This window comes from Sorex fumeus, unplaced genomic scaffold, assembly GCF_029834395.1.
Source record: "Sorex fumeus unplaced genomic scaffold, SorFum_2.1 ptg000081l, whole genome shotgun sequence".
Classification (NCBI taxonomy): domain Eukaryota; kingdom Metazoa; phylum Chordata; class Mammalia; order Eulipotyphla; family Soricidae; genus Sorex; species Sorex fumeus.
The window spans coordinates 14,123,419-14,148,809 of NW_026606138.1; the positions used below are offsets into that span (position 1 = coordinate 14,123,419).

The 25,391-nt window shown below is 41.9% G+C and overlaps 1 protein-coding gene across 2 annotated transcripts in view; it reads right to left on the minus strand.

The window, feature by feature from the left end:
• Positions 1-2,600: 2,600 nt before the first annotated feature.
• The window catches only part of FAM81A (family with sequence similarity 81 member A), an 88,463-nt gene continuing 65,672 nt past the window's right edge, over positions 2,601-25,391 (minus strand). For both annotated transcript variants that reach the window (XM_056130677.1, XM_056130678.1), the window contains exons 6-9: positions 22,167-22,273; positions 14,481-14,616; positions 12,692-12,884; positions 2,601-3,804 (exon numbers count right to left, since the gene is read on the minus strand). In XM_056130677.1, the coding sequence (XP_055986652.1) occupies positions 3,680-3,804; positions 12,692-12,884; positions 14,481-14,616; positions 22,167-22,273 (561 nt within the window). In that variant the 3' untranslated portion in view covers positions 2,601-3,679. The remainder of the gene's footprint in view (positions 3,805-12,691; positions 12,885-14,480; positions 14,617-22,166; positions 22,274-25,391) is intronic.

Here is a 25,391-nt window from a genome sequence, read left to right on the forward strand (position 1 = left end):
ACCGCAAGGTCTTTCTTCCTAGGGGACTTAGAGTCACTCAGACCCCCACTAGCAGCCCCTGGCCAGGCTCCTGTGTGCTCTGAGACCTGGCTGGGCTCCCTCATCAGGGCTGGAGACCCAGAGCCGACTTTCCTGCCCTTTCCACCCTCACACCACACATTAGCAACTCTCCTGTCCCTTCCCTGCCTCCGTCTCACCCCTGCATGCTGAGCTGGCATCTTGATAGGTGTCAACTAGCTCCCTCTCACATTTTTCAGTGTTTTGTTTCTTTGTTTTTCCAGCCTCCTCCAGCTGTGTTCAGGGGTTACTCCTGGTTCTGATCACTCCTAGAGGGCTCTGGGGGCCCAAGAGGGTGCTGGAAACTGAACTCGAGTTGACCACGTGCAAGGCAAGTGCCCTACCTGCTGTAGTATCTCCCTGGCCCCTCACATTTTTCAATATCCATTGTGCAGAGGAAGAAACTGAAGGTCAGAGAGGCACAGTCCCTTCTGCTGCCCACAGCTAGCAGAGAGCATCAGAACAAGCTAAAGAATCACTGCGGATCTGCAAGAGTGCCCCGATGGCTGGAGCTGAGAATCTGGTGAGAGCCACAATTCCGAGGGTGTTTCCTGTCAGTTCTGCCCTGTAGCCACCCCACACAGCTCCCCTCTCCAGGCCGGCACCTGGACAGCTCTCGCAGGAAGAAGTGCCTGCAGCCATCTGTCCTGTGACAGTCCTGATGCCCACCCTCTGCCTCACAGACATGCCACTGAACACCAGCAAAGCACTGAAGACTCCGGGAAGGGACACAAGTGAAGAACGGAGTGTGTGTGGGGGGGGAGGGGGGGGAGTGCCTTCAGAACAGGGTGCAGCTCCCAAGCTTCCAAGCTGCAGGAACCCCCAAGTGGTGAGCCTTGAGGCGACTCACTTTTCTGTAAAATGGGTCCAGCAAATTCTCACCTCACAGCATGGATAGTGTGGAGATGAGGCAGTCTGGTGAGGCAGCACAGAATGAAGTAAGTGGACCCTGAGAGCTGCATCCCCTCGGGGTGCCTGGGACTCTAAGGAGACGGCACCAAGCAGGAGGCATCACTCCAATCAGCTGTGAGAAGACGAATGGAAGGGGCACAGGGGTAACACGGGACACAGCACACATGTCAGGTGCTGTCACAGGCATCGTTCATCCCAGCACACCCACAGCCCGGACCAGCCGGGCACAGCTGTGCCACCAGAGGGTCCTAGAGAGCAGGAAGACACGCACTGTGACACACACCACACTGACACATAACCTACCCGCATCTCCCCTCACACACCTTGGGGAAGTTTTCACAGCACATCACAGGAAGATAGGAAGGGGAAAATTAAGCCACATATGTTCAGATATTTTCTTTTTATTGCAAATTTCTGGTAAAGGAAAGAACATGGACACAGATTCTCAGGAAACTTTGGTGCTAAGAGGAATGTTGCTAGGTTACTCCCACCCTCCATGGCACGTGAACCTCGGCCTTAGGTCCATCCTGAGTTCTGTGCCCCACTGCCTGGCACTTCTTATAGCACTGGTATCGGGGGCAGGCCATTCTCGGACATTCCAAGGGGTTCCAGCCTGTTCCAGCCTGTGGATGGAAAACTCCTGCTGGAGCTCAGTCAGTCCAGCAGGTGTGTCCAAATCCCTTTCCCCATGGGTCACAGCTGATGCTTCCTCCTCAGATACTTCAGAAAGAGACCTGGGGGTCCCTGATCCCCGCTGTGGCTTGTGCTTTAGCCCAGAGATCTGGACAAAATCAACGTGGTCACTGTGTTTCAGGAAAGAAATTCCCCTTCTGATGGCACAAGAACATATACCTTCTTGGTCTCTGCACCCAGTGGAAATACTGGTGACAAAAAAAGGAACTATGTGTGGGAGAACATAGTTCCCAAGGAACATAGTTCCCTCTATGATTTCTCAGATCCAATTATATATATATATATATATATACACACATATATATATACACATATGTATGTATATATATAGTCAATCCATTGAGGGAAAAATACTGGGTACTTTAGCAGCATAATATTTTAAATTGGTAAACAGTAATAATTTGAGATTTTTATGATTTATCCCAAAAGTAGAAAATGATTTAATTTTCCTGAGTCCCTGGCAAATAAACAAAAAGCTTGTACATTTTTAAAATACTCTTGTTTTTCTTTTATACCCAAGGGCAGTCTGGAACGAAGTGTGTCTTACTATGAGTCTTTTTTTTTTTTCTCTTTTCACAGCATAAATGAATAAACCACACAGTGGGAACAATGACTAATCAAATGCAGTGACTGAAAAGAAATCATCAGCTAGAAAACTGCTCAGATGAAAGCTTCTTGACAGGGCTACAAATGTAACAGGAAGTGGATTCTCTGTCTATACAAAAGTATAATTTCCATTTCAGTATTAATGAATATTAACAGTGAGAAAATTTTTAGAACATTTTAAAAATTATATAGGATCCCATTTTTACGTTGCAATTAGATTTTTCTTTATGTTGGAGGGCCACACCTGGTAGTGCTCAGGACTTCCTCTTTACTCTGTGCTCAGGGACCTCTCCTGGCACTGCTTGGGGAGGCGAGTGTGGTGCCAGGGATCGAACCCGCATTGGTCACATGCAAGGCAGGCATCTAAACTATCTCTCAGGCCCACATCATAACTCTGATGCATTATCATGCTATCTCCTTTGTCTACAAAAAATTTTATAGGGTCACTTTTACAGATCATTGTTGTGATAAAACCAAGGCACAAGAATACAGTTATAAGTGTACTTAAGTTTCAGCACTTTGTGCCAATTTTTGAGATCTTTCAAAGAGGAGATCACCTCCTCTTTAGTCTATTAGGATTAATGAACAATTAATTGTGTAAGAAAAGACTATTAACCACCATTTTATCATCTAAGCATATGGCTATTTCTGTACAGCCTATGAATAACTGAAAAAAGTTTTAAATATTAAAACCTTGTCTATCTAGGTAATGAAGTAGGTTTTGTGCCTTGTATTATCTAGATAAATACCGTGAGTTTCCACTTTAATTTGCAAACAAAATGAAGTTATCAAATTTTAAACTATTCTCATTACATAAATAATAAGACTTTTTTTCAAGTGCTAGATAGTTCCCCCGCCACCCTACAAAACACAGAAGAGTTTTAGGAAGATAACCAATATAAGAAATGCACAGACAGCAATAATAAAATCCAAATATGTAGTCAAGATTTGGATTCTAGTCTATTCAGACATTCCTTATTTTGGGAGAGAAGCAACACAGTCCTGTGGTGATTCATTTGTTCCTTGATTTTAAAAAACCACCATGACATTTTTGGAAGAATAGTAAAATCTTAGCTAGGGCATTGAGCACTGAAAGGACATTGTTAAAAGTCTTTTCATTCATAAAACGAAGGAGATAAAAGCCTTTTAAAATCCAGAGAGGGAGAGAGAGAGAGACTAATCTATTCAATTTAGAAATGTGGAATAAACTAGTAAAAATTGCATTTAATGCTTTGAAAGAAAGGGTGTTTTCAAGACGCAAGGTAAACACTTAAATCCAGAAAGATCCATTTCCTGGCACATGCACACTGTGGAGAGAACAATTCCCAGTCCAGCAACGGCCAGGCCACCAAGGAGTCTGCTTCCGGCCTCACCAGCAAAGCCACCTTTGAGGTTCAAGTCCTGATTTCCTTCACATGGGAGTTTCTGGCTTCTGCATCTGTTGGATTTGCTTCTGCAGTTGATCCTTGTCCAACTTCATCTTGGCTTCAAGAACTTGCCTGAGGGATCCTATGCTTTCATAGATGGCTGTAAATCCTTAAAGAAGAGGATACATTTCACGAGAGTTGATATTTGAAAAACAACCCTGTATTAAACTTTATGGCATATGGTAATGGTTATTCAGGCAAAAATTATTCATGGAGAACGTAACAACCAAAAAATAAAGTCTGATGGAAAACAACAGTTCTATAGTCTCCTAGTTCCTCCTTCCAGGTTATTTTCTAATTCCAAAAACAGAAAGAAAGGATTACAATTGAGAGATGTGGCAGCTGCCACTTCACCCAAGTGATCAAAATTAATGTCACTAATAGCAGGACAAACCAAAATCAGGCACTTTCCCCAGAAAAACACCGGGAAGGACACATCACCTCTGACTTCTGTCTGAAACACACAACACTGAGGCCAGAGAGACAGTACAGGGTAGGACATTGCCTTGCATGCAGCCAGCCCAGATTTCCCCAGGATCCCCAAGCACCACCAGGAGAATCTCTGAGCACAGAGCTAGAAATAACCCCTGAGCACCTCTGGTGTGGCCCAAGATACAAACAAACAAACAAGCAACAGAAGCACAACATTGGGACCAGAGCAGTAAGCACTTCTCTTGCACCCAGCAAACTCAGGTGAAAGGTACAGTTTAGAGGAAAGGCAGAGTTCTTGAACTTTTCTTACAGTTTTTCTAAAAATCATTTCAAAAGAGAAAGAAAATGCACAATATCAAACATGAAGAAATCCTGGCTTAGATCACAAAACTGATCACCAAGTAGTGAAAAGAGGGGCGGGAAGAGTGGATTAGAGATGATCGTGGAGGAAGATCACCGATCATTTGCTGGTGGTACAGTGCAGCTACTTTGTACATCAATATGATAAACTGTAATGCTAGTATAATCATGGGACTTAGACTATAATATAAACACTACAATCTTAAAAAGAATAAAAATACATCACATGTGACCGGGGATGTGGCTCAGAAGAAGAGCCTGAATCTTGCATGTGTGAAGCCCTGGGTTCCAGGTCCAGCACGTCAAAACAAAGCAAAAAACATAAACTGCTCAACCTGAATCTAATTAAAAGGAAGTAGAACTAAGCTATAGGACATCCCACAAAACGGGTCTGTATTCTTTCGCACCAGTAAAGGGGCTGAACCACATGAGATTTTGAATAAGATCCTAGGCTTGGGAGGTGTGTTATAATAATCTCTGTAATATATTTATGCATGGAAACCATTAAAAAGACATCATGATTTCTGCAATATACTTCCAAGTAACTTAGGAATATATATATATATATATATATATATTCAAACACATAGAAATTAAACCAGTTTCTAAAATGTTAACAATTGAGGCAGATTAGGTGAAAGGTAGAGTTCTTGAACTTTTCTTAAAGCTTTTCTAAATATCATTTCAAAAGAAAAATAAATAAATTTCCCATCAAAAATGCATTAAATGCACATCAAGAGCAATTAAGCAGTCCAAGCTCTGAGGAGGAACCAAGCTCAGAGACTTAGAGAAGAGAATTGAGGGTTCCAAGTTGGGGGTTTGGGGAACGGGACAACTAGAAGGTATCTAGGGACAGTGGTCAAGGATTTGGGGCATTTGGGTGGTGGTGTAATAACATTGTATATCTAAAGTATTACATTAACACTACCCCCTGAGCACTGCTGGGTGTGACTCCAAACAAACAAAACAAAAACAAAAAAAAAAACCTGTACTGAAGGGAATGTGGGGGGAACAGATACTCATCCACTACTGGTGGAAGTCTATTGGTTTGATCTCATTGCAAAATAATACAAACACGTCTCAAAAAATTAGAAATTGAGCTTTCATATGACCCAGAAATTCTATTTCTTGGCATCTACCCCAAGGGTCCAAAAACTCTATTCAATCAAGACATCTGCCCTCCTGTGTTCATTGCAGCACTATTCCTGATAGCCAAAATCCCAAGTGCCCATTGAACATACACACAGTGGAATACTAATTGGCTATAAGAAAAGGTGAAATAATGCAATTTGTGACTAGGTGGATGGATCTGGAGGGTATCATGCTGAGTGAAGTTAGTCAAAAGGAGAGGGAACGACACAGAACAATCTCCCTCATATGTGGGATATAAACATAGTAAAGAAACACAATTGCCCAAAGGCAACATAAACTGAGAACAAGTCTTTAGTAAGAAGTATATCGTTGTATGTATGTGGTGGGGACAAATGGGAAGGGAATTGGATGGGGTGGGAAATAAGCCACTGGGATGATGGTAGAGGATATGGTGTATAATGTTTTGTTGTTTGTTTGGGGGCCACACCCAGCTGTGCTCAGAACTGCTCCTGGCTCCGCACTCAGCAACACTCCTGCCAGGGCTTGGGAGACCATATGGAATGCCAGGGGTCAAGTCCTGCAGTGTGTGCAAGGCCAACACCAAACCCACTGTACTATCTCTCTGACCTCATGCTGGAATGCCTTATGCAGGATGCCTACCATTAATAGTATTGTAAATCATGATGACTAAAATTAAAGTCTAAAAATAATTTTGTGCTTTATGACTTCCCATTAAGAAATGTAATGTCAAGGCCTCTTGCATGTAAATGGTCCTACCTCACAACTAATCTTGGAAGAGACACCAGGCCAATAAGATTTCCAGGTACACTGTTCTTCAGGCTGAAAACTCTGGGGCCTCCTCAGGGGGTCCAGACTGTCCCAATTCTACAGATCCTGGAACTCCTGGATCACATGGCCCCACAGGCAGTTTTACAACACCTCCAAAACCCACAATCCTGACAGCCCAGGGGGAGTCTGATAAATTAGACAGGAAAGTAGCATTGATGCCCACTAAGCCCAATAAGCAAAAACACGAATACAAAAGACTCAACAAATAACTCAGTAAATCCTCAGAGAATGACTTTGATAACATCATTGGGAGATATAATAATTTTCACAAATTTTCCATCAGAACCTTTTTTTGATAATTCTACTTACCATTTTGTTGTAATAAGCAATACAAAATAAATTACTTTGTGCCTGACAAGGGGGCAGGCTTGGTGGGGTCGGAAACGAAGGACCATGGTGGAGGGAAGGGCACACACACTGGTGATAGAATTGGTGTTGGAAAATCAAATGCCTGTAACAACTGTATTATGAACACCTTTGTAAAGCATGGTGTTTAAATGACGTTAGAGAAGAAAAAAAAAGAGGAAAGTACTGGCAGACTGGAGTAATAGTACAGCGGATAGAGCATTTGCCTTGCACACGGCCACCTGGGTTTGGTCCCTGGCACCACAAATGGTCCCTGAAGTCCACCAGGAGTGATCCCTGAGAGAAGAACCAGGAGTAAGTCCTGAGTACCACTGGGTGTCACCAAAACAATGAAACAAACAACAAAGAAATGTAATGTCCGGGACAGAGTGGGGTTGGGGGGGGGGGGGCGGGTGTAGAGAAATAGTACTGTGATTGTGGTGCTTTCCTTGCAAGGAAGAACCCAAATTTAATCTTGGCACCACATATGAATCCCTGAGCACAGAGCCAGGAGCAAGTCCTGAGCACTGCTGGGTGTGGCCCCAAAACAAATAAATATCTCCTCGAGGGACCAAAAAGATAAAATCAACTGCAGCGCATGTTTGGCATGCAGAAGGCCTGGGTTTGGTCATTTGCTTGGCAAATGGTGCCCTGAGCACCACCATCAGTGATCCCTAAGCAATAAGCTAGGAATATCTCTTGAGTACTACACAGGATAGTCAAAACAACAAATAAACAAAAATCTGTTCCAGAACAAAAGTTCAGGTACAGACAAGTTGACCACTGAATTTTACTTAACTTTCAAAATTTTACCAAACTTTAATCTTCTTTTCCAGAAAATTGAAGAAACACTAATTCTTCTGAGGCCAACATTACCCTAACACCAAATACAGAGATATTAATACAGAAGAAAATTATAACACTGATGAACACAGATAAAAAGATTCTCAACAAAATCTTAGCAAACAAAATTTTAAAGCACATAAAAAGAATCATATACCATGATCAAGTGATATCATCCCAGGGAAAGCTGATACTCACCCCAGGCAAAGACAGTTGACTACATGCAAATTAGTTGTGACACACTACATCAACAAAAAAAGATGAGAATTACATCATGCACAGAATGCTTTTGCCAAGGTTCAATACACATATGGGATTAAAACTCTTACCAAAATGGGGATGGAATGAATGAATTTAACAAAATATAGCAAAGGCCATATTTAACAAACTCACAATTAACATTAATTCAATATCATATTCAATAGCAAAAGATCTAAAAGCCAAGATCAGGCCACTGTATGATCTCAAAGGTCACTATAAGATCACTCTAAAATAAGGTACAAAGCAAGGGTGTCCACTGCCATTTAATGTTCAACATAGGTTTGTACATCCTAGCCACAGCAATTATGCAAAAAGAAAGAAAGGAAGGAAGGAAGGAAGGAAGGAAGGAAGGAAGGAAGGAAGGAAGGAAGAAATTAAAGTGATTCACATTGAAAAAAGAAATTAAACTATTACTACTTACAGATGATATGATAACATAAATAGAAAACTCTAAAGATGATGCCAAAAAAACTTAGAAATTTACAACACAATATAGTAGCAGACTAAACAATACACAAAATTCTGTTGTATTTCTATATACAAATATTCTATTTCAAACCAGAAGTGAAAAATATAAAAAATCAACCCCAAAATCAAGTACCTAGGAACCAGTTAAAAAAGGTGAAGATTTTATTAAATAAAAAGTATAAATCATTATTAAAAGAAGTAAAAAAGACACAAGGAAATGGAAACATATCTCTTGTTCACAGAAAAGAAAAACTAATATCATTAATTTTAGATTCATACCTAAAACAACATACTGGTTCAAGGCAATATCCATCAAAATTCCCATGACATTTTCAAAAGACATAGAATAAATACTACTGATATATATATATATATATATATATATATATATATATATATGGGTCCATAAAACTCCTCAAATAGTCAAAACATTTTGCAGTAAAAAAAATGATGGAAAATATTGCCTTTTCTGATTTTATACTTTTCTATAATGCTACAGTAATGAAAACAGTATTAATTTTCAACAAAGGAGCTAAGTACATTAAGTAGAAGAAAGAAAAATAATCACATGAGGAATGAGAGAAAGAAGGAGGGAGGAAGGAGGGAGGGATTCGTGTCCACTACCTCATGCCATACACAAAAATTAATTCAAGTTAACTCAAGTGGATTAAGGGCCTTGATAGTAGATATGAGTACATAAAATACATTAAGGAAAACATAGGCAGAAATCTATGTGATACTGACTTTAGAAGTAGCAGTAATTTAACTCCACTGACAAAGAAAACAAAAGCAAAAATAAACAAATGGGACTACATCAAACTACAAAGAAGCAAAAAATACGAAGTTGAGCAAGGAAAATCTCTTCAACAAGTGGTGTTGAAACAAACTGTCAGCAACATGTTCAAAAAAAATGAACTCAGACTTTTTCTAACACCATTCACAAAAGTCAAACCAAATGGATTAAAAATCTTGATATTAGACCTGAATCCACTAGGTACACAGAGGAAAACATTGGTAGAATTCTCCATGACATTGAAACATGAGGTATCTTTAAGGATAAAACTCCACTAATTAAGCAAATGGAAGAAAGGATAAACAAACAGGACCACATTAAACTCAGAAGCTTCTGCTCCTCAAAGGAAATTATGACCAGAATACAAAGACAGTTCACAGATGGAAAAAGTTTTTGCCCACCACGCATCTGATAAATGGTTAATACCCAAGATAAATAAAGCACTGAGAAAACTCTACAAGAAAAATACATCTAACTCCATCACAAAATGGGGAGAAAAGATTAACAGACACTTCCTCAAAAAAATACAAATGGCCAAAAGGCACATGAAATAATATTCTATGTCACTAATCATTGTCACTGTCACTGTCACTGTCCTCTCATTGTTCATCGATTTGGTCGAGCAGGTCCAGTAACGTCTCCATTGTGAGACTTGTTGTTACTTTGGCATATCGAAAACATCATGGGTAGCTTGCCAGGTTTTGCCGTGCGAGCGAGATACTCTTGGTAGCTTGCCAGGCTCTCTGAGAGGGGCGGAGGAATCGAACCTAGGTCGACCGGGTTGGCCGCGTGCAAGGCAAATGCCCTATCCACTGTGCTATCGCTCCAGCAATAATTTTCTTAATGATTAATGATATAGTGAAATAATAGTCTATATCACTATATATCTATATCTATATTATATATAGATATCTATATCACAAATATTTTAATTTTATTAATGATTAGTGATATAGTGAAATAATATTCTATATCACTAATCATTAAGAAAATTAAAATCAAACATGATATCACCTCATGCCAATGACACTGGAACTCATCAAAAAGAACAATAACAACTGATATCGCAAGGAAGTGGGGGAAAGGGGACCCCCATTCGCTGTTGGTGGGAATATTGACTGGTCAAGACTTTTGGGAAGACAATATGGTCATTACTTGAGAAATCTAGCAATTGTGCTTCCATATGCCCCAGTAATCCCACTCCTTGGAGTATATTCCAAGTGTCCAAAAGCACAGTCCAGGAAAGACTTCTACAGTTCTATGTTTATTGCAGCACTGTTTACAATAGCCAAAGCTTAAATGCCCAAGAGCAGATAATCAGATCGAGAAGCTATGGTATATATATATATATATATATATATATATATATATATATATATATGGACTACTACTCAGCAGTTAGATAAAGTCGTTCAATTTGCTGTTATGTGGATGGATCTGGAGTTATGCTGAGTGAAGTTAGTCAGAGGGAGAGGGAAGCAGAATGATCTCACAAAATATGTAGGACATAAAGAAACTTTGTAAGGGAACAACAAAGCCCAAAAGGCAATAGAGACAAAGAGCAGGAGAATTGTTCTTCCCATAGGAAGTTTGCCACTGGGGCAGGGGTGAGGGAAATAAATTAGGGACAGAAACACTAGGATAATGGTGAAGGGGGAAAGTGTCTACCACAGAGGCAGGTTGGGGGAAAGGAGTGAAACTGAGACACTGGTAGAGGAAGTGGACACTGGTGAAGAGATTGGTGCTGAAACATTATATGCCTGAAGCTTACTAATGAATAATTTTGTAACTGTGTAATTCACCATGATTTGAAAAATTATTCTTCAAAAGTTCCAAAAACAACCACTCCTGATATAATGCCATGAAAAAGAACTCTAATGGGAAATATAGTTCAGTCTCTGTAAAAAGCAGTATGAAGACTGAAAAATATTAAAACCAGAACTCACCATAACACCTGGTAATTCTGCTCCTTGGCATTTATCCCAAGAACATGAAAGTATTAACTTGAAAAAAAAGGGCTCATATCCTTTTTATTGCTTTATTATTCTACTGATTACATTAGCTAAGATCTGGAAACCACCCAAATTTCCAACTGCAGATGAGTGTTTAAAGAGTTGTGGAACATGTATGTATGTATGCATGTATGTATACATACACAAACACTACTCAACTATAAGAAAAGATGGGATTTTTCCTTTTGTTAACATTATGAATGGGGCTAGAGGTGTCACATTAAGAGAAGAGGAAAGAATCAGTGCCCAAAACTCTCCCTCATATGTTGTATATAAAGAAACAAAGAAAAGGACTGGAAAATGGCCCATGAAGATTTTCTCTTGGACTGTAGGTCTGACGGGGGCGGGGGGGTGCAGGGCGGGGTAGAATGTAAAGAGGAGGGGGGAGCCATGATCACCAGGAGTGACGTAAGAACAGTGGTAGGGAACTTGGTGCTTTGGTGGTAGAAATGTACACCAAAAGCCTAAACATTAAAACTATGGTAAATCATGTTACCTCAATCACGGTCACGGTCTTCCCATTGTTCATTGATTTGCTCGAGCAGGCCTAGTAACGTCTCCATTGGAGACTTTGTTGTTACTGTGTTAGGCATATTGAATACATCACGGGTAGCCTGCCAGGCTCTGCCATGCGGGCGAGATACTCTTGGTAGCTTGCCGGGCTCTCCGAGAGGGGCAGAGGAATCGAACTCGGGTAAGCCATATTGGCTGCGTGCAAGGCAAACGCCCTACCGCTGTGCTATCGCTTAATCCCTCAATAACATATATGTTACCTCAATAACATATATTTACCTTTACCTAACATATATATATATATATATATATATATATATATATATATATATATTTGAATAAGGGCAAAACAAATCTTTGTTGTTATTTTTTGTTTGTTTGCTTAGTTGTATTTTTTGTCCATTTTGGGTTTTTTGTTTGTTTGGTTGGTTGGTTTTGGGCCACACCTGGCAGTGCTCAGGGCTTACTCCTGGAACTGCACTCAGGGGTCACTCCTGATGGGCTTGGGTTCTATATGGGTGACTGGGGATTTAACTCAGGTAAGCTTTACTCACTGTACAATTGTTCCAGTCCCTGAATCATTGTTTTTTTTTTATAAGAATAAAATAAACACTCTTACCTTTTTTAAGCTGCGTATGAAACTCTGGGGCTTGGATCACAAAACTGAGATGACCAAGGAGGGAAGGAGTGGGAGAAGGAACAGATGGGATAAAAATAACCTAAGGGTATTGGAGAGGGTCTTGGACAGTTTAGTGGAAGCAAGGTGTGGGAAATGTGCACTGAAACCATAAAGGTTCGCAAACATGTTACCTAAATCACAACAATAATTTTTGTTAATTTCTGGACCATACCCAGCAGCACTAAGAGGTTGTTCCTAACCCTACACTCAGGGATCACTCCTGGCAGGAATGAGGGTACTACACGGGGAACCATGCGGACAGCAGAGGGGGTAGGAATTTCAAATCAATTGCTTTTAAAGCAAACTGAAAACAAAGCGTGAAAGCTCCTTCTAAACTGTTTTGACCTACCAGCATCGACTTCCGCTTTCATTTCCTTCATGTCCTCGTTCATCTGTAACTCCAGCTTGCTGATCCGCCCATGCACTTTTTCCTCCTGTTTTGCTCTCTGCACATCCATAGTCTTCTTCTGACTCTCCTCTATCTTGTCAAGTCGGGCTGACATCTGACTAAGCTTCTTTTCCATGTCCCTTTCACTGGCCCCCTGTTAAGAATTGTATGTGATGACTCCAAAAAGAAGGTCTTATGGCATTTGCATTGGTCATAATATGACAGCATCTGTTAGGGATACACCTCCAAGGTGCTTATTGTTCAATCTAATAGTCATTCTCCCTTTCCCCCTTCTCAGACTCCAAATTATCACCTAAGTATAAAGGTCTCTCGGAATCAAGGCTACATATCCTCCTGTCCTTGAGTTTAGTATACCACATGATTAAATTCTTCTAGTGAATGAGATAGAAGTAAGTACAAGTGCATATGAAAACTTCCAGGAAAATGGTCTTTTTTAAGCTGCAATATAATATTGCCCTTTGCTTCTTCCTTTGTTCCTGGGATTCAGACATAATAACTGATATTCTAGCAGTCCTCTTGAACAATTTTTTTTGGCTTTTTGGGTCACACCCAGCAATGCACAGGAGTTGCTCCTGGTTCATACACTCAGAAATCACTCCTGGCGGTGCTCAGGGGACCATATGGGATGTTGGGAATCGAACCTGGGTCAGCCGTGTGCAAGGCAAATGCCCTACCCACTGTGCTATTGCTCCAGCCCTAGTCTTCTTGAACTATTAGACTAGGGTTCATCATAGGATTGGCAGAAGAGTAAGTCAGAGGATTCAGGGCTGCTGCTAACTAATACATTATCACATCAGCCTCATAACCCAATACCTAGACTTTTTTTTAGACTTTTTTTTTTTTTAAAAAAAAGCCAGAAATAAGCTTCCATCTTCTTAAAACCACAATTCCCCTCAGGTTCCCTGGCTATTATTAAGTCAGTTCACATGTAAAAATAAAGAGTCTTCCAAAGCCCCAGAAACCAACAGATGTATAAGAACCTCAACACATTAACCAGTAGCTCCGATTTTAAAAATGTAGAGGGTCACATACAGAAAATATGTTCAATATTAAATTTTTTCCTTCTTGTTCTTTCTACCAATGTTGTTTCTTATGGAAATCTGTTTGCTGGTCAGCTTTGGAAGCAAGAACTATAAATGTTGGGGTATAAGAGAACTGTGTGGCATGCCAAAATGCTGGCAATCAAAGCAGAGTGTTCAATGCAACAGCTGGGCACCAGGACAGCTGAGCCAGGCCAATTGCACAGTTCCTCCTGTTCTCTCAAAGACCAAAAGGAATTAGCAGTGGAAGAAAAGAGAAAGTTAAAGGTAAAAGAAACAGATCATAAAGTTAAAACCCGCTAAGGTGAAGGCTGTTTTCTTTAGGAATGCAGATGGTACAGGAGAAAAAATTGGCATTAAGGCGCTTGCCTTGAATGTGGCCAACCCTTGTTCAATCCCCAGCATCACACAGGGCTTCCCTTCCCAATACCTCCAGGAGAGATCCCTGAACACAGAGCCAGCAGTAAATTCTGAGTACCACTGGGTGTGACCCACACCCACCTCCCTGTCCCCTGCCACACACACACAAAGTGAAATGCAGATAGATAATTTGATTCATTAAAGTCTGGACATGAAAGTTTAGTTTTGCTGAAAGTATTGAAACTTATATTTAGCTTCTGTAATAAAAATAACATTGCAGCCCCCACCTCCACCAAATAAAATGATTCCTACTAAATATCAATACCTACACTGTTTTCCTTAACGACCAAGGAAAGTTGATCAATTTTCTGTAAAAGTTCTTTTTCTATCCGTTCTTGTTCCTGTTGCAACCAATTCCGGGCAGATAAAATCTGGTTACTGAGTTCCTCAATTGTGCCTTTAAATCTAAAACAAGAAATTAAGTTAGAGGCAAAATGCTTTTTAAATGACACTAAAGAATGTGAGTCTCAGCTATGAACTCTCTCATACCCATGTCAGCATTAGCCGAAGTGCCCTCAGAATTCCATGCTTACCATTTCTTAGAATTTCACTGTGCACCACTGTGGGAAAGGGGGCGTCCAGGCAGGGAAGGAGAATCATGGGCTGGAGGTGAGGCTCAGTGGTACAGCACCATCTTGCACGTATGATACTGAAAAAGTTCAATTCCTGGCACAGTTCCACATCACAAAGTGTGATCCTGGCACTGCCTGTATCATACCCAGAGCCACAAGTGTGGAATCTCCACCTCACCACAATCAGATGTATCGAACACCATAACTAGATGTTATGGTATCCTGAACACTGGAACAGCAAAACATCCAAGAGAAGCAAAGGAGAAAATCAAGAAAAGTACCTGATAATATTTTCTGCCAGTGAAGAGCTGACAGTATTAAGAGACACACCAGGGGATGCAGAACCAAGCCAGCACTAATCTGTGCAGTGCAGAGGACCATGATACCCCAAATCAGAGGACACAGTGTCCCTGCCTATTTTCCTAGGCTTGCTTCTTTTCCCTGAGGGCTTGGTCTCCTCCATTCCCTCTAAGGGTCCCAAAATTGCTTTAACCCCAAACTCAGATTTCCAAATTGAATTAATATTTCCTAATTAAAAAGAAGAAAACTAACCCTCCATTTCTCTTATCCTCTCTTTTCAAAAGTCCCTTGGGAAAAAAAAAACTTTCTATAAGTCCTGCCTCCCATATTTTGTTATATAATTTTTAAAAATCACCAAGGAATATATGTGAACAGGAGATGTGATTTGAGTCATAATTGCAAATAAGTACACATTCTCACGCCCCCAATTGTGTGCAATATCTGTTTTCCTTTTTCTCCCTATTGTGGAACTCTCCAACATACCTAGTCAGAGACAACCTTTGCCAGCTTCCCTGGCAGCTAAGTGTGGCTATATGAGGAATTCAGAGATTGAGGCATGAATCGAAGTGGCAAGAACAGCTGTCTGATGGCATCATTACAAACGAAACTTTTTAACATCTCTTGGGCATGAAGTTATGCCAGCAGCCAGCAGCCCACTCACTCGCTAGCCAGATGAACTGCTGAAGGTCTTTCTCTGTCAGAATAAGCGTGAAAACACCAGAAATGATGACTAGAACCTCTAATGCACAAACACCGAGACAAGAATACAAGGATCACAAAGGGAACACAACACGAGATCTCATCCACACAACTGAATTGAAGGAGGCAGCCAAGAGGGGCTGGAGAGATAGTACAGCAGATAGGGAGCTTACCTTGCATGCAGCCAATCTGGGCTCAATCCCCAGAACCCTATATGGTCCCCTAGCATCACTGGGAGTAATTCCTGAGTGTGGAGTCAGGAGTAACCCCTGAGCATCACTGGATTATGTGTGTGTGTGTGTGTGTGTGTGTGTGTGTGTGTGTAGAAAATTATGCCAATAGGAATACTATATCTGGCAAGGCTGTCCACCAGAAATAAAGGAAAGATTAAAAAAGCTTCCAAACAAAAGCTAAAGTAGTTCATCACTATTAGACTTGACTCACAAGAAATTATAAAGGGAATTCTTCTAGATGACACGGAAGGATGCCAATCAACAACGTAGATATTTACAAAGCTCACTGGTATTAGTAAATATATTATTAAGTTCACAGACTCATTATTGTAATGGTTGTGTATAGTTTGTGTATCAGACATTTACTCTAGTGCCCACCAAACAGTTTTGATTACTATTGCTCTGAAATATCATTTAAAATTAGGAAGTGCTGATGCCCCCAGTTCTCTTTTCTCCTGAGACTGCTGTGGCTATTCAAGGCCTTTTGTGCTTCCAGATTAGCTCTAGAATTGTCTTTTCAAGCTTCTGTGAAAAGTGCCATTGGATTTGATGGGGAATGCATTCATCTAAATATCACTTTGGCAATATGAATATTTTGATAATGTTAATTCTCTAACCCAGGAATGGGGGAATCTGTATATGTGCTTACATGACTTACAGGTCTTCATCAATTTTTATAGTTTTCCATGTAAAAGTCTTCTATTGTTAAAATTTATCCCAAAGTACTTAATTAGTTTTGATTCTGTTGTAAATGAGATTGCTTTTTCAAAGAGACATTCAATAATCAGGTAATGAGGGGCAGGGGTATTAGGGCTGTGCTCAGGGCTTACCCTTAACTCTGAGTTCTAGGACCACTCCTGGCAGTGCTGGAGGGACCATATTCACTGTCAGGGATGGATCAGTGTTGACTAAGTATAAGGCTGTACTATCTCTCCAGCCCCAACACACATTCTTTTTCATTACCAGTTTGTTGAGAGTCTTTATCATGAAAGAAAGATAATTCTTGTCAGATGATTTTTCTCCCTATATTGAGGTGGTTATATGACTTTTATTCTTCATTCCATTAGCTTGTTGTGATATATTTATTAAGCTATATTTATCTTCATCCTTGCACACTATAGATAAATTCTACCTGATCATGGTGTATGATCCTTTCTACAAGCTATTGAATAAGGAAAGTAAAGGTCTGTCAGGATTTTGTTCTCACTTTTTTCCATCTACGTGTTCATCAAAGATTTAGTCTTTAGCTACTTTTTTTCTCTCTTTTAGGTTTTTGGGACACACTCTGCTCAGGGCTTACTCCTGGCTCTTCACTCAGGAATCACTGTCACTCCCAGTGAGTTCAAGGACTGCATGGGTTGTGGAAGGTTGAACCTAGGGCAGCCAAATACAAGACAAGCACCCTACCCACTGTACTGTCTCTCTGGCCCCTTTAACTGTTTTTCTTAAAATATTTCCCCATCTATGAACCAAAGAAATAGTTCAAAGAACTGGAGCACATGCTTCGCAGGTGAGGTTCCTGGATTCAATCAATTAGAAGACCACACAGTCCCCTGAGCACTGTAGGGGGTGACCCCGGATCACCAGGCCAGGAGTGGCCCTGAGTATTGCCAGTTGTGGCCTCAAAATTTAAATATATTTTTCCCTTAAAGTGGGTTTTTATGGTTGACTTTGGTATCACATTCGTTTGATCTTATATAATGAATCTAAAAGCACCCCCTCTTCTATTTTTGAATAGTTTAATATTCTGTATGAAGGAAAAATAGAGATTCGTGTCTGCTGACTAGTCATGACTCCTATGGAAACAGGAAATAAGAAAAAACCAAAATGTTTATTTTCTTCCTGTGTGATATGAGGAAAAGTACTGGAGAGATCTTTCTGTACTTGGCAAGCTTGTAGGAGCTATGAGAAATAGAGACATCACTCCATAATTATATAAAAACAGGTTATTAGAGGAAAGAAACTGTGTTTTGCATTTTTTCTAAAATCCTTCTAAGGCCAACAGCCCCGAAACGCCATTGATTACAGAAGCAAAGAGCTGTAAGAACCATGAGGATAATTAACTGAAACTTTCTGTAAGTAACAAAATTCCATATGTGGGTCATCTTTGGGGCCAGGAATATGACTGACCAGCAGAGTACCTGCGTTTCATACACCCTGGGAAAGGAGGAAGGAAGAAAGAAAAGAAGGAAAGAAGGAAGGAAGGAAGGAAGGAAGGGAGGGAGGGAGGGAGGGAGAGAGGGAGGGAGGGAGGGAGGGAGATAGAACATTGGTTAAGGCACCTGCCTTGCACGAAGCTGGCCCAAGTTTCATTCCTGATGTCCCATACAGTCTCCCAAACCCTGACACTGATCTCTGAGAACAGGGCCAGGAATAAGTCCTGAGTAGCAACAGATATGGCCCAAACACAAATAAACAAAAAGTTTCTATTATGTGTGTAGATAGATATAGCTATCCGAAGTCGGTCATATACAAGCTTATACATGATAAAATGTTTATGAACAGACATGTGCACACATAGCCACAGTCACCCTGGCTCTGCGTGCCAGGACAGTCCCAATTCCTGCATCTTGGTGATGGGGAGAGAGGCTGGCTTAGTGATTACAGGGAGCAGCAGAGGGGGTCCTCTGTGAGCAGATACACTACAGGAGTTGGGAGACACTCAAAGGGCTGGAGCATAGGCCTTGCTCTCCAGAGTGCCAGCTTCCACCCCAGCACCTCACAGTACTGCTGGGAGTACTTCTCCGTGCATATACTCCCCACCTTCAAAGCAGCATCTCTGTCACAAAATAGGAGAGTACGACAAGTTCAAGTGTGTTAGCTAAAGTGTCACAAACACCCAATGCAGAACTTTGCTCCCAGACCGGTGTCTTAGAGGTCCCCTTGCTGAGTTCCCCATTCCTCTTTGGTCTCTCTCCATCTTTTTCCCAACTGGCGTCAAGGCCGTATTTTCAACACTTCATGATATGTTTTAGAAGGACACAGACACACCCTGAGTCATTGCAGCACTTAGCAAAATACCTAGGGGAGGCTGGAATGATAGCACAGTGGGTAGGGCACTTATCTTGTACTTGGCTGACCCAGGTTCAATCCCCAACATCCCAGATGTTCCCCTGAACCTCACCAGGAGAAATTCCTGAATGCAGGATCAGGAGTAAGCCCTGAGCACTGCTTGTGTGCCCCCCCCCCAAAAAATCAAAACAAACAAAAAACAAATAGCTAAGATATGTAATAAACCTAGGTGTCTGACGACAGACGAGTAGAAAAAGAAGATGTGATAAATACACACCAAAGAATACTGTGGGGGCTGCAAGGAGTGATGAAATCATGCAATTAGCTGCAACTTGGATAGAACTGGACAGGACACCATGTTAAGGGAAGTGAGTCAGAAGGACAAACACAGGATCAGTTCAGTTATCTGTGGCATAAGGGAACGCATGGTATCAAAGAGATGATACCCGGAAAACCCTGGGCCCTAGATTTTTAGAGCTGAGGACAGGGAAGAAAAGAAACTGGGGTGGGGTCAGTAAGAGGAGAGGAATGGGAGGTAAAGGGCAGAGGGCAAGGGCCATGACACATCAGCAGTGCAGAGGTGACATGTATCTATACATCTAAATCACAAAACCACAACACTAAGCAGGAGACCCAACCCACAACAACCACACTACAAGCTGTGACTGTCAAGGAGTCAGATGGGGGCAGGAGGGACCTGGGGACACTGATGGAGGGAAGCTGACACTAGTGGTGGGGTTGGTGCTGGAGCATTGTATGCCTGAAACGCAACTGTAGATAACTAAATAAGTTGTGGTACCTTATTGTTTTAAATTTTTTAATATAAAACCTTTTAATTTAATTAAAAATAGGGAAAAAATAATAAAACATACATTTGCTTATATGGCCTTAGCTGCTGCAAATCCTTTCTCGAAGACAGACAGGAACTGTTTCCCCGGAGCATCGTAAGCTGCATCTCCTCCCCTGGGCCATGTGCTCCTCAGCCCTCGATCACAGCCCGCACTGCCCCCCGCCTCCAGCGCCCTTGGATCCCCTGCCCATCTCCATCCCTTAATCCCAGCTCTTACTTCCCACATCGCTCATTAGAGAGACCCCCACATGGAGCTGCCACACCCCCAGGGTCATTTCCCATGGTCTCTGTGACCCATGACCACATGTGGTGCTGGGAAGCAGTGCCTTGATTCTCTCTGAGGTGACAGGCCAGGGTCAAACTGCAGTTCTTTGGAGTTGGGAAATGCCTTATCCTGAGACCTTGTGTAGTGATGGGAAAGGCAGACACAGGAGCAGGTGGCTATGCATGGGGACCCAGGGGGGCAGCCAGAGGCAGGAGCTCTGAGAGGTCTGGTCAGGGAGCTGAGCAGAGATGAATAGGTCATAAATCATAAAAGATGACCAGAACTGAAGAACTCCTGGGGGCCAGAGAGATAGTGGAGCGGATAGGGTGTTTGCCTGGCATGCAGCCGACCCAGGTTCAATCCCTAGCATCCCATGTGATCCTCCAAACAGCACCAGGAGTGATTCCTGAGTGCAGAGTCAGGAATGAGCCCTGAGCATCACAGGGTGTGACCCCCAAAACAAACGAAACAGTAAGAAAAGAATAGAAGGACCCAAACTCACATGTTATTTAGGCAGTCGGGAAAGTGGGACTACTGAAACAAACAGGTAATAAACATGTTACTACTAACATGTTAAGATCTATATGGGACCTAAAAGAGAATGCATCTACCATAGTGATCCTCAGCAAGGATGACCCCCTCTAGGTGCCATGACCCTTCCTGCCTCAGTGACCTCAGTATACCATCACCAAGGAATCAGTCAAGAAACCCCATTATTCTGCTCATCTCCCCTTTAGCGCTCAGGTGTGCTATGTGGTCAGGGAACTTCCCCTTTAAGGCGCCTGCACCCCTGCTCAGGGTCGCAGTTTCAGGTGACTGCCTAGACCTTAATAAAATCTCTTTGCTCTCTTGTCTAAGGTGATCTTGGTATGATGGAATAAGTGATTCCACTCCAACGCTACATCCGATCACCAGGTCTGTTTCCGGAGTCCTCAGAGCAGCGATGCGCAGAGGAGATGCAGCCTCTGGCCCTTCTCCGCTTCCTGCGGCCACCTGCAGGTTGTGGACCAGCCTGACGGGCGCTGGCCTCAGTGCATCACCCCAGCCTGGGAGTGACTGATCACAGAGCATAGTATCTGAGGGAGTCACTAGGGGCAGTCACGTGATCTCTCCTCTGACCCTGACCTCTCTGTCTCCCATTGTGGGGACTGGAAGGGCTGTGACACCCCAGAAAATCTATCCCTTTTAAGACCCTTAAAGTAAACATTCTTAACCTGTCCCTTTTTGCCACACCAAGCAACGTTCTGCCGGATTGGGACATGCTGAGTGTTGTGCGTTGGTGAAGCACCAGTTGAGCAAGCACAGGTGCCGCTTGCTTCAGAGCTCTCAGCAAACTCGCCTCACTAAGTTGTGACTCTGCTATTCCATCCATGGTCACCCACACCCTTGGCTAGAAACCCCATGAGGGAGTGAGCAGAGAGATTTTTGCTTCCACTAAATCTCCAGCACCCAGGCCTGGGGTTCAATTAATATGTACAGAATGACTTATGCCTAATAATGATCTAAATACTAAGAAGAATATTTAAGAAGGTAAAATGACAACATGCTAGGGGCCAGAGAGATAGCGCAGCACATAGGTAAGGCTTTGCATGCAGCTGACCCCAGCTTGATCCCTGGCACCACATAGGGTCCCTTCAGCCCCGCCAGGAGTGATCCCTGAGCACAGAGCCAGGAGTAAACCCTGAGCACTGCAAGGTCTAGCCTCCAAACCCCAAAACAAACAAAAGTGACAACATGCTACAAAGGAAGCTTTTCCTTTTAACTTCCCTATTGTTTTCTTTGTGCAATAAATAAAAACCAAGAGAAAAAAATAATTCCTGTCAAGTTGATTTAAATTATAACCCTCCACCACCACCACCAAAGACCAGGAGGACACTCAGAGGTTGTTGAGTACATAGCAAGTGGGTACCAGGCCAGGAGTCCAGTCCCCAGAACCACTTATCCCACCCCCAAGCACCACTGCAGAAGCAACTTCCTGAAAAATACCATCAGCGCAAAACAGATGTTCACGGTTTCACACTCACTTAGTGTCCAAAAGCTGCAGCTGGTGGTTGCTGTCCCTGTGGGACATCTTCAGTTTGGTGCTCTGCTCCGATATGGACACATCGACTCTGTTCAACAGCTGAGAGATCTGGAAAAAACATTCTACGGTCAAAGCCACAGCCCAGGTCCCAGAGGTCATTGTCAGAAGCACAGTCAGTGGCTTCCTAGCAAAGCCTGGCAAGCTACTCGTGACGTGTTCTGTATGCCAAACACAGTAACAAGAAGTCTCACAATGGAGACGTTACTGGGCCCACTCGAGCAAATCAATGAACAATGGGAGGACAGTGACTGTGTGACAGAAAAATTTTAAAATTTTTTCAGCACCTATTTTTCCATACAATCACTGTCACTGTCACTGTCCTCCACTGTTCATCGATTTGCTCGAGCTGGCCCAGAAATGTCTCCATTGTGAGACTTATTGTTACTGTGTTTGGCATATCGAATACGTCACAGGTAGCTTGCCAGGCTTTGCTGTTTGGGTGAGACACTCTCAGTAGCTTACTGGGCTCTCTGAGTGGAGCGGAGGAATTGAACCTCGTTGGGTCGGCCACACGCAAGGCAAACTCCCTACCACTGTGCTATTGCTCCAGCCCAAATAATCCCATACAATAAAAATTCAAATTTTTTCTTTTGCTTCCCCCCCCCCTTTTTGGTGGTTTTATAGAATCTAATGTTTTCACACAGGTAAATTTAAATCCAAATTAGAGGTAGTTAAGACTTGATAATTTCCACACACCCCCTCCCCCACAACCTCTGCTACTTTGGAAATCTTGCTTTATTATTTTGTTATTTGGGGCCACAACTGCAGTGCTTGGATCTTACTCCAGGCTCTGTGTTCAGGGATCACTCCTGGCAGGGCTTAAGGGACCATATAGGGACCTAGGGATTGAACCCAGGTCAACTGTGTGCAAGGCAAGTGCCTTATCCATGGTATTATCTTCGTGGCCCCTTGTTTGGGATTTTTGGTGCTAGAAATGGATTCCAAGATCTCACACATGAGAAGCACATGCTCTGCCACTGAAAATAAATTTCCCAAGCTCAGAAAAATAAATACAAGCTGTTTTGCATCCAATGAGTTGGCTGATGTGCATTTTACTGGATCAGTCTCTTTTCAAGTGAAGAAAAGCAAGTAGAAAAATTTTTAAAGGAAAAAAAAATCCTAACAGTGACATGCCCTATGTTTTGCTTTGTGAACTAGATCTGTAAGTTTTGAGGTGGGGGTACATTACATCTTATCAGCGGGCCTTCCATCTTGGTTGTCGCATATGCAATTCACATGTTCATGTGGCTCAGAGCATGAAACTAGGGATGCAGGAACTATTTCCTGAACAAAAGTCAGGACAAGCCAAAGGTAGGAGAACACATGACTGCTTACCTATGTGGTTTGGGAATTTTAACTTAGAATTCTGTTTGAAGAACAAAAGGAAGAATTTTTATTTTCTTTATTTATTGTGGAAGAGGGTCAAGATCACAACCAGCGATGCTCAGGGGTTACTCCTGGCTCTGCTCTCAGGAATTCCTCCTGGCAGTGCTTGGGGAACCATATGGGATGCCGGGGTTTGAATTGGGTGGGCCATGTTCAAGGCAATCACCTTACCCACTGGACTATCTCTCTGGCCCTTCGGAAAGAACCTTTAAGACAAAGAGTGGCTACAAAATCAACACCCAAAAGGCCATGGCTTTCTTATATATAAATAACGAAAGAGAAGAAGGGGACATTGAAAAAACAATCCCATTCGCAATAGTACCTCAGAAAATCAAATACCTTGGAATCAGCCTAACCAAAGAGGTGAAGGATCTATACAAGGAAAATTAGAAAACACTGCTTCAAGAAATAAAATAGGACACCAGGAAATGGAGACACATCTCCTGCTCATAGATAGGGAGGATTAATATTATCAAAATGGCAATACTGCCCAAAGCACTATACAAATTTAATGCAGTCCCAATCAGGATACCTATGACATTTTTCAAAGAAATAGACAAAAACACTCCTGAAATTTATATGGAGCAATAAACCCCAACATATAGCTAAAGCAATCCTTGGGGAAAAGATGGGTGGCATCATCTTCCCCAACTTCAAACACTACTACAAAGCAGTAGTAAGTAAAATAGCATGATATTGGGCTAGAAACAGACCTTCAGACCAATGGAACAGAGTTGCATATTCTTTCACAGACTCCCAAATTTATGGCCACTTAATTTTTGACAAAGAAGCAAGAAATGTGAAGTGAAACAAGGAAAGCCTCCAACAAATGGTGCTGGAAAAACTGGATAGCTACCTGCAAAAAAATGAACTCTGACCTCTGCCTAATGCCAGGCACAAAAGTCAGATCAAAGGGGATTAAAGACCTCAATATCAGACATGAATACATAAGGTACATAGAGGAAAATGTAGGCAGAACTCTCCACGACATTGAAGCTAAAAACCTCTTTAAGGATGAAACAGCACTGACCATGCAAGTGGAAGCAAACATAAACAAATGGGACTACATCAAACTAAGAAGCTTCTGCATTTCAAAAGAAACAGTGACCAAAATACAGAAAGAGCCCATGGAATGGGAAAGAATATTTACCCAATACCCATCTGATAAGGGATTAATATCAGGATATACAAGACACTAGCAGAATTGTACAAGAAAAAACCCTCCAACCCCATCAAAAAATAGGGAGAAGAAATGAGCAGAGGTTTCCTCAAAATAGAAATACAAATGGCCAAAAGGCACATGAAAAAATGCTCCACATCGCTAGTCATCAGGGAGATGCAAATCGAAACAACAATGAGATATCATCTCACACCACAGAGACTGGCACACATTCAAAAGAACAAAAGCAACCATTGCTGGCATGGATGTGGGGGAAAAGGGATGCTCTTTCACTGGTTGGTGGGAATGCACACTAGTCCAGCCTTTCTGGAACACAATATGGACAGTCCTTCAAAAACTAGAAATTGAGCTTCCATATGACCCCACAATACCACTTCTGGGAATATATCCCGAGGATGCCAAAAAGGACAGTAGAAATGACATCTGTATCTATAGGTTCATTGCAGCACTGTTCACAATAGCCAAAATCTGGAAACAACCCAAGTGCCTCAGAACAGATGACTGGTTAAAGAAACTTTGGTACATCTACACAATGGAATACTATGGAGCTCTCAGGAGAGATGAAGTCATGAAATTTGCTTATAAATGGATAGACATGGA